At 34.4% G+C, this 16,515-nt stretch overlaps 1 protein-coding gene and 1 long non-coding RNA gene across 6 annotated transcripts in view; one reads left to right on the top strand and one right to left on the bottom strand.

Annotated features, from left to right (window-relative positions):
• The window catches only part of LOC310650755, an 852,012-nt gene that overhangs the window by 726,980 nt on the left and 108,517 nt on the right, over positions 1-16,515 (top strand). The gene's annotated exons all lie outside the window — the stretch shown is intronic.
• Positions 602-16,515, bottom strand: part of DICER1 (dicer 1, ribonuclease III) — a 62,979-nt gene continuing 47,065 nt past the window's right edge. For all 5 annotated transcript variants that reach the window (XM_083352124.1, XM_083352127.1, XM_083352125.1 and 2 more), the window contains 7 exons: positions 15,223-16,000; positions 13,489-13,644; positions 7,959-8,835; positions 7,558-7,826; positions 6,792-6,954; positions 6,631-6,706; positions 602-5,344 (listed from right to left, as the gene is read on the bottom strand). In XM_083352124.1, the coding sequence (XP_083208250.1) occupies positions 5,179-5,344; positions 6,631-6,706; positions 6,792-6,954; positions 7,558-7,826; positions 7,959-8,835; positions 13,489-13,644; positions 15,223-16,000 (2,485 nt within the window). In that variant the 3' untranslated portion in view covers positions 602-5,178. The remainder of the gene's footprint in view (positions 5,345-6,630; positions 6,707-6,791; positions 6,955-7,557; positions 7,827-7,958; positions 8,836-13,488; positions 13,645-15,222; positions 16,001-16,515) is intronic.

Raw genomic sequence — 16,515 nt, 5'->3', positions numbered from 1 at the left:
GGACTCACTATTGCTACTGTGAAAAAGGGGTACTTAGTATACTGATTAAGTATACAATTTTCATTGTAGTGAAAGACAGCTCATCTATCACTTTTTTAATTTTAGCCACAAGTGATAATTTTTAGAGATCAGTGTTTCACTGCTGCTTAAACAGAAAGGTTTACGAAGAATTATCAGCTTGACACCCTGCTTCCAAATCAAACTATTTATTAGCGCAAAAAATTCTGGGATAAAATTAGGCTTAGAACTTTGCTGGGTCAGGCTGAAGACTTATCTATTCCAGGACTGCAGGTTAGTTTATCTTTATCTTTAGAATTCTATTCCTAAAATCTCAGTTCCTGATAAGGTAAATGAAAGTATTTCATGGAGAATACTATCTCTGTAAGTGAACTATCTGTCCTATGTTCTCATTATAATTTAGGAAGAAGACTTAGTGCCTGGATAGACAAAAAATTCATATACTATTGTATGTGTAAAATCAAACTTACTTTTGTATGCTAGGCTCTTGAAGTAAAGGCAGCGTGTTTAATAAACAATAATCCAATTTGAAATGCTCATGCAACATATGCTATTGCTGTTAAATACAGAAAAAACACAAGAATGAACAGAACATAACTTTATTGGGGATAGATTCAGCTACAATTTTACAAAAAAAAGTATTAAAGGTAACTGTGATCCATAAGGTGCAGACTGCAAATTCCTGCAGCATGATTACAGTATGAATGAATTACATTTTATGTCCCTTAAGACAGCTGCAGCATGTGATGGGAATCTTTTATTGTCCATAAAATTATGTTATTCATTCTACTCGATTTTAACCGTTTTAAAGTCAAACTGTTAACAATTTAAAAGCCTGCAATTTTCAACTTTTTTTCCAACTTCTGTTTCTCCATAAAACTTTCTTTTGTAGTAAACCAGTTACATGAATGACATCAGTTTAAACAGTCTATAGTTATCCAAATTATAAAACACAAAAAAGTAGAGGGAACCTGTAAGCAGACTTGGAGACAAACAGATATATGTAGAATTATTCTTCAAAGACATTGTGGCTACTGTTTTGTATTCTACACTGACCCCCTGGAGATCTGTTATCAGACTTCTGCTGGTGAATGCTGTTAGGTTTCACTTATGTTTTATAGATGTAAATTATACATGTTTGAACAAAAATTATATAAATATTATCAAATCCTTCCTTACTGAACATGAAATTTGCCATCAATATGATTGACTCAACTTTGATTCAGCCTTGTGTTCATTAGTCACATACAACTAATTCTACTATGTTCATTGAAGAATATAGAAGAATAGTGAGTGCATGGCTTTAGTATGGTCAAATAACTTCCAATTTGAAAAGGTCCTATTAATTTATACCACTTATAGATGTGGATCTATTTAGAGCAAAACAGAACCTATAGTTACACTAAGAACTTTTATAAAAAGTTACCAGATCCTTTCACATCCAAAATGAAGGAGAAATTTAAGTGACCATCATGTAGACAAGTGAATTTACATCAAGGGGAGTAAATCAAAGTTAAATTTAACATTTAACCGTTTTATCAAAAATAAAAATGTGGTATAAGAAATAAAAAAATAAGTCATAAGACAGAGGGAAGCATTTAGCAAGATTCTGTTCGTGCAAAGGTACTCCAACTTGTTTCTGTTGCAGCCTCCTGTATCCACCAAAATATATACTCCTATGGGGTTAAGAAACTTCCAAAAACTATGGCATAAAGCATCACCAGCTGCAACTGAAAGAAATCTTATAAAATGCAGGAGCACACACTTGAGGCAGTATCTTCTAATCATACCATGGAAATTTTACACTAGTCAGTCATTTAAATGAAACAAATATAGTAACATGCCATAGGAAACCAACAGTAAATGGCCTTTTTCATTTGTGCTAGTTAACTGACATACTGCAAACACTCTAGTGGCCTTATTCAAATTCAGTAAACCAAAACAGCAAAAAGCCCCAAACCATAACTTCTGTTTTAAGGGTATTTCTCCTTGAAATGAGGTAAAGCATGGTACCAAGTGCAATGATTACTTGTGCTACATGAATAGGATAGCACAAAACAAAGCCATAATAAAAAATAAAAATGCAGCATAGTTAGGAGGACTGTAAGCAAGACAGTTTAACATATAGGCATAACATATAGGCAAACATTGAAAATACATTTATACCATTAACCCCTCGGATGTCTACATGACGAATTTGTGTTATACAATTTGAAGACAGGTTTGCAACAGTCCCTTTCATTTCATGCTTGTGGTGCATAAAAAAATATCGGTCCTAATTTTCAAAATTAAGTTTCAAAAATACCCCAAAATACCCAAATGTATTTTCTAGAAAAGGAAAAACAGTTGTACAAAATCGAAATTTAATGTATGGGTTTTGTGTTGTTTGTGCATTCTAATAATTGAACTAAATGATAGAACAGAGACATTGTGGTACTATACACAGACACACAGCAGGACCCAGATTTATAATTGGTCTCTACTCAGTATTTTCAATTACATGGCTATGTTGCATTGTGGAGGCACTGAAAACTTTAGATTAGGGAATCTAATTATCAGACTCTTAAATTGCCATCATATAATGTCCTATTCCTTGAAATTATTCAAGTATGAAATGTGTTTATTGAATATACTTGGATTATATTTTGGGTATGGCATTTTATAAAACCACAAAAGTTAATACATGGGATTGGGATAATATATGTTCTTTTTTAAAAACTGTATGAATATTTTTAAAGGCTAATCTGGTTATCATCAGAGGAAAAAATCATTTTAGTAACAATTATTTACTAGTGTTATATTTACTTTGAACCACTACAATGAATTTAATAATAATATTTATTTTAAAATCAGCTTTACTGTTCCATACAGAGGTCTTATATATTCCCCCTTCACTGAAAGGGGAAATATGATGTACGAATATGGATACAACCAACTAAAGAGTCAGTGAGGGGTAATTAAGTCTTGTTTCAACAGCATAGCATATATCCTTAATCCAAAATACAGTCTCTTTCTCTCACTCTCTCTCTATGTATATATAGAGAGCACTATGTATATGGCAGGTTTTTAATCATTTTTGGAAAAAAAATCAATGGTAACCATTCATCCTGAAATGAAGAACAGACTAGTTTAAAGCTGAAAAGAAAAACTTCATCTGTCTGAAATGTCTGTGCTGTACGCATACAAAAACTTCCATGCATTTATTCTCTCACTGAATTAAGCCACACACAAATATTACTTTGATTCATTATTATGAGTTTAAACAAGTCACTCAAAATTAAATCCTGAAATTTAACTTAATTTTTTTCTTAGTTATGATTCTATTCTTCACAAAGATAAGCCAGATGTTTTTCCTCTTTACAGTTTGAATGAATATGCTTGTGTGGAAAGGGTGTGTGTGTGTGTCTTTAAAAGTAGAGAATAGGATTATCTGTAGTTTAGCACTTAAAATAGCGTCAAGAGTAAACCACCATGCTGGAAAACATTAAAAATTTTGCTCAGTTCTCTCAAACTTCAAGCATAATTAACAGGGGCAAAATTGCAGCAAACCTCTATTGATATTGGTGGGAGTGCAAGATGACCCACAGCTTTTTATAAAGGTAAATTAAGAGGTATTATAGTTACAGTGCAAAAATTAAAATTTCAAGCATAATACATACACATAGCACCAAAAACAAACAAAAAACGATGCATGCAAAAAAGGAGAAAAAAAGACATAAAAAGAACAAAGAACTGAGGTATTTAAGTGAAGGGTGCCTACAAATGTATAAAGAAATTGAGGCATAGCCTAACAATTTACAATTTCATATCAACTTAAAACAACAATAATAAGCTAGTTACTCTACATTAAGGAACCTAAGTCACAGATGTATCAAAAGTATGGCAGTTTCTCTCACACAACAACTTCCATGGCATTTTAACAGCACAACTTTGGTAGGTGAAATATGCATGCAACTCTGAAAAGTACAGTAAGAATTATGTGGAAATTGCTTTCAAAGGTGTAAAGGTGCTCTATTTGTTAAATAGGTATCCAATAAAAAAACTGCAGCATATTTTAGGTGCGATATGTCAAAGGTTCTTTTTTTTTCTTTTTTAAAAAAGCAACAGTTCACACTGTGCTATTATCGTTACTAAGTTCCAGTAAACCATGGCAGTAATCCACCAAGAAAATCTCCTGCACAAGCCCCTTGAAATGAAAGGAAGTTCTACAAGAGTAATGGACACTGCTCAGTCTAAACTCTTGGTTTCTTAATCATGTAAATTAAGAAGAAACATTTCCTTTGCAATATCAAATAAACTCTGTACTAATAATTTCCTTTGAAATGTTAAAAATAACCTCACTACGTTATATATGAATACAATTCTATTACTTGCGTAATAAGTTAAGTCACAGCTAAACTAACAAGTACTGTAAATACAGAGACTTATCATTGCAAAATGCATTCTAAAAGTGGAGGGAGTACAATACAGTTTGTTCCAAAGAGATAAAAAAAACTGGAAAGTTTTCTAATTTTGAGGGTGTACGTATTTTTAAGGCAAGAACCTTTAATGCAAGACTATGTGGCATCAATTTAAAATTCTATTGAATGCAAGACATTTCAATTAAAAACCTGTCCCTAACAAATAAGTGCAATAATGATTGGGAATGCCATCTTAATGCAAAGATGACATGGAAAGAACAAGGACAATACTGGCACACTTATTTTTACACCATATTATCCAGCAGTTTATAACTGCTTTGTGACTGGCACTAGTGCACAGATTAAAGGAATTTCAAGATATATCCATATTTCTAGACAGAAGTAGGGATACAGATATTTATCTCACAATAGAGATGGCTCCCTAGCCTTTAAGCTAAGCAAAGCAAACCTGTACTGTAGTGGAAAAGTAAACCAAAGGACCTGACAATTGTTTCGAACACTTGCTAAATATTAAAGCACTCTTGTGATTAAACAAAGCAGAAGTGAGAAAAGAAGACAAGATTGTGTTTGCGCAAAAAAAACCCCTATAACTACAATTAGTTCCAAAATTATGTATACATGTTAATGTTGTTAACTACTTTGTTACCAAACTTTAATTGCTGTCTTCAGTTTTTTCCTCTCAACGCCTATATATTTTAAAATTTCTCTTTATGGTATATTTGTTTTTTAAGAAGATGTCTCAGCTATTCGGAACCTGAGGTTGATTTGCTTTGAGGCTTCGTAGAGCTCTTCTTGCTGCTGCTGATTTGGCAATCCGATAGCTTCTTCCAACACCTTTGAACTTTCCCTTTCCTACAACTTCCACTGTTACTCTAACCTTTCCATCGTAAGTTCTTTCGGCAGGACTACATGGATATAAAAAATTAGAACAAAAAAAAATCAAATTACAATGAAAATAGTAAACACAAAATTAATTCCAAAGAAAAGCAATAGTAACCCTTCAGCATTATTAAATATTCCCTTGAATTGAGCTCAACTCCTGGTAAATAGAGACATATTCATGTGGTCTTCTTGGCAATAACGTGTCATTGGTTTGGAGTTGCTATACTTCCACAAGAGACCAAAAGTTTATGCCTTCCCCTGCCCCGCCTGTGAATTCTGTTCTCTTATCTAGCACCAATTTGCCCTGACCATTAGTAGATCAGAGTCTTGTGCATAGGTAACATGTAATAAAATTTAGTGCGTTGAACTCAACTTTTGTTCCTGGTTACTTGCACATGACAATAACCAAGTATAATCATGGACTTTATATGTAATTGTAGAGTTATACAAATAAACTGATATTTGAAACAGGGAAAAAGAACTCATGTTTACCTATTTTGAATGAAATCAATTTATACTTAGAATGATAGAACTAGAGGATTGGAAGTGTTCTTGGAGGCTAAATCCTATCCAAGACAGGAATCCTCAGATCATGCCAAATAAATAGCTATCAAAACTTTGCTGCTATATGTCTCCCTTTAACTTTAACTTTCCTTAGGCTAAACATAACCAGTTCATTTAAGTATTGTTCACAAGATTTAGCCTCCAAGTCCTTCACCATCTGTGTTTCTATTTTCTGCAGCTTTCAGGTCTTCAGCATCTTTCTTTTATTGTGGCAACCAAAACCAGACAAGAGTATTCCAGGTCCAGTCTGGCTAATACAGCATACAGTAGAATTATCATTTCCTATGATCATGACATTATACTTCTGTTGATACAACCGAAGATCGTATTGGCTGTTTTAGCAGCTGCAGCACACTGCTGCCCCATCTTTAATCTGTGGCTTACAAGGAGACCCAGATCTTTCTCACAAGTACTGGTGAACTAAAAAAAAAAACCTTTACGTTGTATCAAAGCATATAGCTTTTCGTGTCTAAGGGAAGAACCTTACATTTCTCACCACTAAACTGCATTTTGTTGGATAGGTCCCAATGTTCAGGTCTGTTAAGATCTTTCTGAACCTTCAGCCTATCTTTTGTTAACAACCCCCAACTTTGTGTCATCTGAAATCTGATGAGGGTACCCTTTTCATCACTTACATTTTTCTCCATATTATCTTATGAACTTTACCCTTTGACATTTGTGCCATTAAAATTATTGCAAAGAGAATAAAATTATTATATGGGTTTATATAGATATGAATTCTTACCTAAATTTGGCTGTCTCTGGCTCCATTTCCAACAGCTCTCTTACTGGCGAACGGGGCACATTTGCAGAGAATTTTTCTATGGTAAAAATATATAGAAATTTGTAATCCTCCTAATCGAAACAATATACGGAACCTTTTTTTCCTGAAAACAATTATATTACCTATTAATGGCCTCATCATTGGATAGTACACTTGCCAAACCATTTCCAGAGACATTTCACTATCCATGTAAATTGCACCAGCAAGGGACTCAAATATATCTCCCATAGCCTTTGGTACTTCTATATCTTCTTCTTTTTCTTCATCTTCTTCAGATCTTCGGAGCTAAAAGTCATCGAAAAGAGTTCCCAATAAAAACCATTGCAAAGTTTATGTTAAAAATACAACTGTATTGTATCCTAGTTTAATTGTGATAAAACTGGCTGGGTGATTACTTGGCACAGAACAAGGAAGTTCTGTGGGAAGAAGTGTTTTTGCAGTGGCACTATCAGCATAATCACTAAGAAGTTGCTAGGTGGAACACAACTGACAGGAAGCAGCAGCAGCAGTGGGGAAAAGAAGCAAAATTTTTAGCAAATTTGCCTTCTTCCCATGGTTAGAATCCAATCAGAGTTGTTTTCTCCTTGTAACGAAAGAGCATCTCAATTTTCTGCTGCCTAGGTAAGTGAAATTCCTATTTTTTTTACAAGGGGTTATTTGTATGCATATGCATACATCTGAGAGATTACCTGGTTTTCTGATTTGTGGGTTTGTGTATGTATGGTTTATTTGAATACATATTCATGTAATTTGTATATACTACAAATGACGCCTTTGAACTACAGGTGGTTGCCTACTCCATTGTTGCTATTTTTCATGTCCTATGCAAGAATCCATATATTTTAAATGATACTCAACATAAACATTACTAGCATTTTTGCTACTAACCTCAGAATCCATCCCTTGCATTTCATTTTTTTCCATTTGGAACTGTACAAAATCATCAATAACATGAAACAGCTCAGGAGAAACAGCTTTGAAATATTTGTGGTAGTCGTATTTTACAGCCAGTGAGGCAAAAATGGTGTTGTTAACGAGAGCTGATCTCAGGTCTGTTAGGACCCCTGGTGAGTGCTGTCGTGGGTCTTCGTAAAGGTGCTTAGTTATGAGGTAGTCCAAAATTGCATCTCCCAGAAATTCTAACCGCTGGTAACAATCTTGATAAATAAGGATTGAGAGATTGGAGAGAAATATAAAATGATACAATTTCAGTTAAGATCTCTTCCAAATGATTTACATTCTATCTAGTACACAAGCTTAGAGAAAAGGAAATATTTTATGTGACTCACCAGTAATGGTGTTGTAATGATATGAGGCATGAGTAAATGCCTGAAGTAGATAAGCCTTGTTCTTAAAACTGTAGTTAATCTTTTTCTCAAAGTTTTCAAAGCCTGATATAAGGTGATTTAAGGTTGTCTCAGCATCTGGATGATCAAACATACATCTTGGAGGAATCTTTAAACAGCCATATACCAAGTCTTTATAGTGAGAAGTTTCTTGATTAGCTAAAGTGGCAGAAATGAAGTTTACTGAAGAATGCTTCTGTTGGCTATTAAAATGGTCTCTGTAAGAGCAAAGAACACTGTCCCACTCAGTTTTTTTAATAACTGGAAGCACTTTCAGACCCAATGAACAGAGGAAAAGCTGGGCAGCTCTTTCCCCACAGCTGGTCAGATAACATCCCAAAAGGGCTTCTACACAGTCTGCAATGCTTTTGTCAGCAATGCACTGCTCTGTATGCAAATCATATGAGATAGATTGTTTTCCAGCATCAATACCACAGTTTTCTTCTGATGGATTCCAGAAACCTACAACGAAATCATCCTCTTCAACAGCTTTGCTAGGATCTAAGTAGCACATTGCATCCCATGAGCTATAGTCAAAATCATCAAAATCTGATGAAAATTGAACATTAGTCAAAGATGATTTTTTGGGTGCTTTCCATTCATAACTGCTATCAGCAGGTGAAAATGGAGACAGTGATATTTTCTTCACAAATGCTCCAGAACCCATTAACATATTGTCAATAAATTTGATATGCTCCTGATCATATTCCAAAAAGTCATCTTCAAACTCAGTTTCTTCCTTGGGTACTCGCCACATTAAATCATCGTCGTCATCATCATCATAATCATGTTTTCCATTAGACAGTAAGCCCTCTTTTGTCTAATAGCAGAAAAAAAAGTTCCCGTTAAAAATTTTGTAATAATTTTGTAACTTCATGTAAAATAGCTGTAGATAAAATTTAAACACATTAAATGTTGTCAATCAATAGAAATATTCTTGGGAAGTGGTTCTGATTCGTCCTAGAAGGTAGCTCTTGGAACAAACATTTCTCCCATATAGTCTTCGATGCACGGTTTATTGTTAAGTTCCATAATTTCATCCATACTTTTAACATCTAAATAAATCTACTGGTAAAATAATCTGGGTATTCTGATTTGGGAAACATTAGGATATAGACAACACTTCTTTTTGTCTCATTTCTAATGCCCAACTTTGGAGAAGAAATCAAAACTCTAACCTGATGACAGCTTTAGCTGGATGAAGATAAAGACTAGACTAATTCAGAAAAAAAGTACGATATATCAAAAGACCCAATTATCGAACTGGACTTGTAAATTATTTACACTCCCTAAATTCTAAGATGGCAACACTTTCAGACACCATCACAAGATCCCAGAAGGAGATGTGGGTACAAAATAAATAAATAAAAATGGTTAAAAATATTTGAGATTTCTATTTTATTTTATTTATTTTAATTCCATTTATATCCCGCCCTTCTCCGAAGACTCAGGGCGGCTTACAAGCTTAGCAGTAGCCTTAATTCTATGTATATGCCTGCTTATTAGGGCTTTCATACACCCCCCAAGCGGCATTATTACAAAGTCAGCTTAATTGCCCCCAACAATCTGGGTCCTCATGTCATGCAAAAACACTTTTCATCAGATTTTGGTAATTCAAATGTTTTAAGAGTTAATTAAGTAGTTTTAGTATGCTTTAACATCTACAGACACAAAAAGGGCAGAGTTTATATGTTTTAGCCTCCAGTCCCCTAATCATCTTTGTTGCTCTTCTCTGCACTTTCTAGAGTCTCAAACATCTTTTTTAGATTGTGGTGACCAAAACTGGATGCAGTATTCCAAGTGTGGCCTTACCAAAGCATTATAAAGTGGTATTAACACTTCATGTTTTTGCTCGGCTATATTTTTCATCCTATGACTGATGCTTAACAGAAATTGAAATTACCTCCAAAAGAAATCAACTGCCCTGTTGGATTTCTTTTCTGTATTCCCTCTCCCCCACAATAAAGGAAACTTTGTATATCATCCAAGATAAAAAAGGAGGAATTCAAATAGAGGATATAACATACATTTTTCTTTTCCTAACTAGCTTTGAAAAGACTTAGCTTGCAATCCAGTACTACCCTGTACCAGATAAGACCTTATCTGCTCAGCTGGAAGCTCTATCGATGCATCTATGAATACAACTCTGTACCTACAGTACTCCACTGTCATTTTCCAACCACAATTTTATGCAATGAAAACTTCTGAGAAAGCTGAAATCTTACAACTGTTAAAAAATACTTCAGCTAGTTACCACTATGAATTTGTGATTTTAGATTTTATATCCCTCTGAAATAAACTACAACAATCATGACAAAGCAGTCACTGATTTGTCTAATTCTCTTCTAATGCCATGCATAGCATTACAGTCTGGAGAAATATTTATTTTATACAACTGCAAATCTTCTATGATTCAACTTAATTGGAAATTTTTGGACTCCAGACTAATACAAACGAGGTCCTTTTTATTTTAACTAAAAACCCTTGAATACAACCTCACAGAAAAATGATTAATATTTTTGATTATCTTTATTCACCTTTTTCAGGTGTACAGTCAATGATGTGGTCTGGTGACTAGAATATTCACAACAGAGATTGTCTAGAAATGTTGAAGAATCAGCAGTGTGATTTCCTACTCCTTCCAAAATTATTACCAGAAACCTTGCCATATTTTTTTTTAATCCCATTTATATCCCGCCCTTCTCCGAAGACTCAGGGCGCCTTACAATTTAAGCACAAACCAATGTGCTTAGCAATGTGCTAAATAGAAAAAATATCCAGAAACCTAAAAGTGCATGATTTTGCACATTTACAATGTTCATATTAAGGCATTTACTCAGTTTAAAGAGCCCTGGACTTCTTTATTTTTTAGTCAACTTAAATCATTAGGTATGAGAAACTAACTTTGTCTTTTAAGTTCACTTAACATTAATTCTTTTTTTTAAAAAAAAATGATGACATTATAGATTTTGGGGTATTCTGCTGCTTTCAAAATTTAACCACTTCCCTTTTTTGTATATATTTAAGCAATACTTTAAATATTTTATGGTGCAATAATATTACATTGTAATATTTTCATTGTGCCCTCTGGTGGTTTTATAGTCAAAGTATGAATCTCATAAAACAGATAAAGACAAAAAAATTCTTTCTAATCAATCTCATACCTTTTTAAGTGGACAAATACCAATTATAAACCTAAAAGACCACTGTGGACTTCTGTTATAATTATTGCCTATAAATTCAAGGGAAAAGTAAGTGCATTTGGTTTTATTCTACCCAAAAGTTTGGCAATAAAGCATTTTGGCAAACAATATTCTTTATTATACCGTAAAGTAATTCATAGCAATATAAGAATCCAGAACTTGGTCTAAAATAATCTGCATTGAGGAGCTATAAATAAGCATTTAAAGATTCCATTACATTTATTTTTGCAACAAATATTCTGATAAAGCAGGGCAACTATTAGTTCAAAGTTGTGATTTCAGGAATTCAGATTCCATAAAGCAACCTGTGGTTAAACAGTAAATTATCAGAAAACTTTGTCAAGATCTGGTTCAATTCTGAAATAGTAAAAACAGAATCCTTATTACAATAACACTGAAATACTTTTCTCAAATTACAGCTTCAGCTGTAAACTTGGGAATTTGGGACTGGATATTGAAGAACTCTAGGGCTAAAAGGACATATGATTTCAATATTATCAAATCTATTAATTTTCCTTGCTATGCATTTGGATGTCTCATAACAAAGGAAATACTGCATGTAAAATTTGCATGAATACAGAATGAAATAAATCTCCAAGAAAAAGCATTTTGTCACAAAACAAAAGAAAAAGATACTGAAAAGAGCTAAAAATTCGTGTGATAAAACCCAACCTGTATTTCTTATGCTAAGTCTGACCCTTGTTTCTTGGGACACTTTATCAGTGAAACTGAAGAGCTAGAAAGAGGATAAAATAAGGAATCATAAATTCCTTTTTACGTGTTTATACAGACAGATTGATAAGACACAAAAACTGTTACATAAGGCAGTGCAATGATATTGAGAGTATGATTTTTATATGTATAAATCCATCTTGGAAATGACTGAGTAAAACACATACACAAAAAATAATGATTAAGAAGTCTGACATAATTCAGAAGAGATTACTTTAGGTTATCTGCTCATAAATATATTTGAAACATTATAGATGAACAATTAAATATAATGGTTATAAAAAAATAAATTATGCTAAAGACATTTAAGCTATTTGAAATGAACTGCTCAGGTTCTTTTAATTTGCATATGGTTCAGACAGACCTATGTGTTTTTTTTCTTCAGGCACTGAGAAAGCAAATTTGATTGTGTGACTATTGTACCATGTTAAACTAGCTCTGCAATATTGGACACTATTTTGTTCTATAGCCTGTAGTATTTCTTTGAAATATACTTCTATTCATTTACAACCCCAAAAACAGAATATGTCCTCAAGGACGTTTGTATTTAACACAGAATGAAATAAACAAAAATCTCTGTGCCCCCAATAACTCTTTGGCTAATAGTTGAAAGCTGGGGATGTAAATAATGTTTTCATAATGTTTTTTGAGATTATACATTCACTAAACATTACTTATCATAATTTACCTATAAAATGGGGTGGATAGGGAGGAGATAAATTTCCAGGATTGATTTCAGCTATAATTGGCAAGTTTAAAAGATGAGGAACTTAGGTGCTGCCTTGTTTACAGGATTTTTCTAAATGGGAGCCTTATCTTAGAATAAGATTCATATTCTTTCAGGTAAATAAGGTTTTAACACATTATTATAATACTTGCATAAAAGAAATATTTTAAAATACTAATATGCATTCAAATTGAGTTATTTCTGAAGAGAATATTTGCATTTTCATATAGTGTCACAGAGAAATTAGTGGTTTTGAGAAGAGGAGGCTCTTAATTGCTATTTTGGGTGTGATTCAACTCTTCAAAAGGAGAACCACATTATGACTTTCACTAAAAACTAAATAGGTGCACTTTACACACCTTTAATACTGAATTATTCATCCCTTTACGCTTACAGGTAGAGAGAGGAAAAATCTTTTCAAAACAAGGCAAAAGAATTTTCCCCCACAAGTATTTTTTGCTTATTTCCATTTTATTATTTAATAATTTTTTTTAGAAGTCTTCCAATATAATGTTTCATCCTACTTTCATTACAGAGGCTGTTTTAAGAGAAATAAAAAGTAACAGGCAATATTTTATGGAAGACTGATTATGTCAGGGCCTTCTTATTTATTTATTATTGGGATTTATATGCCGCCCTATCTCCCAAAGGACTCAGGGCGGCTAACAATAACATACAATAACAGAAGTTAAAAGAAAAATTAAATTAATGGCCCTGTAGAATAAATTAAAATTAAAATAAGTTAAAAATTAAAGTTGCGCTCACAATGACACATTTGTAACTGAGACATGTAATATTTCAAAAGACTTACCATTTCATCTTTTCCCCACTTGTCTGCATTACTCTTGTCTTGGTTTACTATGTAACCAGGAGGAAGCCAGTTCACAGGAGGATCAAATATAGACACTACCATGCGACTAGGAAGCCCTTTCTTTTTCCCAAGACGATACAGGTTACAATTGCTGACCTTTAAGGGAAAAAAGTTTATTATAAACAAAATATTCAAAAATTCAAAACATGTATTTGCAGGGTAGATAGTGAAATCTGCCTCTATTAAATTTGTAACTTTTGGAAACACAGCTGAAATCCATCAGATAAGCTCAGTACAGGTAGCCTTCACTTAGGAGCCCTAATTAGGGCTGGAATTTCTGTGGCTAAGTGAAGCAATTGTTAGATGAAACATCACATGACCACACCACTTAGCAACAGTAGTTCTGGTAGTCTCAATTGCAGTTGTTAGAACCACACCATCATTAGGTAAGGACCACATGCTTCTCCTGCTGTGTAAACTCCCAGCTTTGTCCTGCTGCCTCCCCCCCAACTGGGTCCAGCAAGCTCCCTCCAGCATATGAGGCTCTGCCATCCTGCTATGCTCACCTCTACTTCAATTCCCCCCACCCACCGATCTTCCTAACTCTGCCCCTTTTGGCCAACCTTGCCACTGCAGCCTACCCTGCTGATCTTCACCACCATCATCTTCTTTTTCCTGCTGAGGCATACCTGGGGCTGATACAGGTGCTAATCATTTGAAATGCCTTCACATGGCCTTGCAAAGCTTCATGCCTCTTTTAATGTCTCACAACACCTCTGTGACACCTCCCTGAGTCTGTGTGTGTGCCTCATTAGGAGTGGGAGGCAGAAGAGGACAAGTGTCAACTGGGGTGGCAGGAGTGGCAGACTGCAGGGTGATTTAAGGGGCAGAGATTGGGGGCAGATAGGTGGGTGGGAGGAATTGGACTGCACACTGAAGCTGTACATACTGGCAGGCTGCCAAGCATCCGAATTTTGATCATGTGACCATGGGGGCACTGCAACAGATGTAACTTCACAGACCAGTTATAACTACCATTTATTTAGCACCACCATAGCTTTGTTGTACCTTTGATCACTGAACTAATCGTCATCAAGTGAGGACTATCTGTAAATACGATACCATTGTTTCTAAAGTGACGAAAAGGTAAATAACGTTGCTCTTCAGTTACCTCAAATTACTTCTGCAAGCACATACAGCACAGAGTACAGTCAAATGTCATTATCGGTAATCCTCACATGCTGATCACAGTTGGAATTGGCAACTCCATCACTAAGTGATGTGGGCATTAAGTGAAATGTCACATGATTGTGCTAGAATTATATACCATGCCTACTGTGGTTATTAAACAAATCACTAAAGTTTGTTAAGTGCAACATCATGTGACTGTGACTTGCAATTTCCTGCCAGCTTGCCCATTGACACTAATTGCGAGAAGCAGCTGTGAAGGTCGCAAATGACGATCCAATGACAGTAAGATGTTGTGAGTAGCACAATGCATGCTGGCAACAAAGCAACCGAATCACAATCATGCAATCAAAGAATACTGTAATGGTCACAAGTTCGAGGACTGGTTGTAAGTCTAGATTATTTCAGCACTGTTGTAACTTTCAGTGGTCAATGAACAAGGCAGCTGGTAGTACATACACTATCACTGTTACATGTCACTGGATTTGCTGGTTTGTACACAAACCCAAACTCACGGAGTTGAAAATCACAAGACACACTACTCACTTTTTTGCTTCTCATATATGACAGGCGTCCCTCATGAGCATCAGGGTAAGTGCAAAACAAGTATGTAGTGATGGCATGTTTTAAAAATGAATCACCAAGCATTTCAAGCCGTTCCAGATTAAATCCATCACTAGCATTTGAAAGAGTCAATGCCTGAAGAATGAGACCAGGGTTTGGACCAAGGGTTTTTGAGGAATAACCACCGGAAGAGCTTATAACAGAATCCATGCTTTCTTCTGAAGGCTTGCAACCTTCTGAAGCACTGGTGGTCATTGCCATTTTGGGACAATCATCTGAGGTAGATCTGTTAGCATTTCCATCAAGATATTTATTATTCAGAGTACATTCATTGCTGAACTTGAGCTGGTTCTCATTGTTGTATAAATTTTGAATAGGATACGAGGTAGTTGATTGTACAGGTATTTCTTGCCTGCAGTAATTTAGCTGATTTTCTTGGCAAACGTCTCTGTTAGGTACGTCGCAATTGCCATTGGCAAGTTTTTTATTGTAAGAAACACCATTAGTTGTTGCCAGTTCTACTGAGACATCCTTTTGGAGTTTGCTAGGTGACTCTATCAATGCTCTGTAGTTCACAGACATTTGGTCATGCTTATCTGTGGAGGAGGTTTTAATAGCACCTTGATGTGCAGCATTTTCAGGGACTATAATTGCACTGTGCTTACAATAGTTTTCATTCTCTTCTAGAGAGGAATTAGGAGCAGAGATGAACGATTTGCTGTCAATAGATTTTTTCCATCCAAAGTCCAGGTTAGGGTATCTGAAAAATAAATTATGTAATTAAATTGATACTTGATTTTCAATATATCCCTCTCCAATGGGACTATATTGCTTTGCAAACTGGTTTTAGACCTCATAAAATCCAAATCAATTAACAACTGTTTGATAGAATTAAAAGATGGGAGTCCTGCTATTCACTGAATTCTGGATGTTGTCTATAATATTAGCAGCAACTATAAACCTGAGAACAAAATGGACTGATTTCAAAAAGTAATAAACAAGGATGATTCTAGCATTGTTCTGTAACATTTATTTAAGTATAATTTTAAAATCTCAAAGGATGACTGAGAATCTCCATAGATATAATTTTAAAAGTTAGTACTCTGAAAAGTTACCTATTTTTTCATCCAATTTAACATGGGAAAGTAAATCATTAGATTTCATTTTAGTTCTTGGAAAATATACTAGTAAAATGTAAAGTTTTTTTTTATAAGCTGAAAAACACAAACTCCTGATGAGGGATTTATGGATTCATTGAGAAACTATTTGAAAACA

This window comes from Vipera ursinii, assembly GCF_947247035.1.
Source record: "Vipera ursinii genome assembly, chromosome: 1".
Classification (NCBI taxonomy): domain Eukaryota; kingdom Metazoa; phylum Chordata; class Lepidosauria; order Squamata; family Viperidae; genus Vipera; species Vipera ursinii.
Note: the sequence above shows the minus strand (reverse complement) of the source record. Positions and strands in the feature narration are given on the sequence as shown.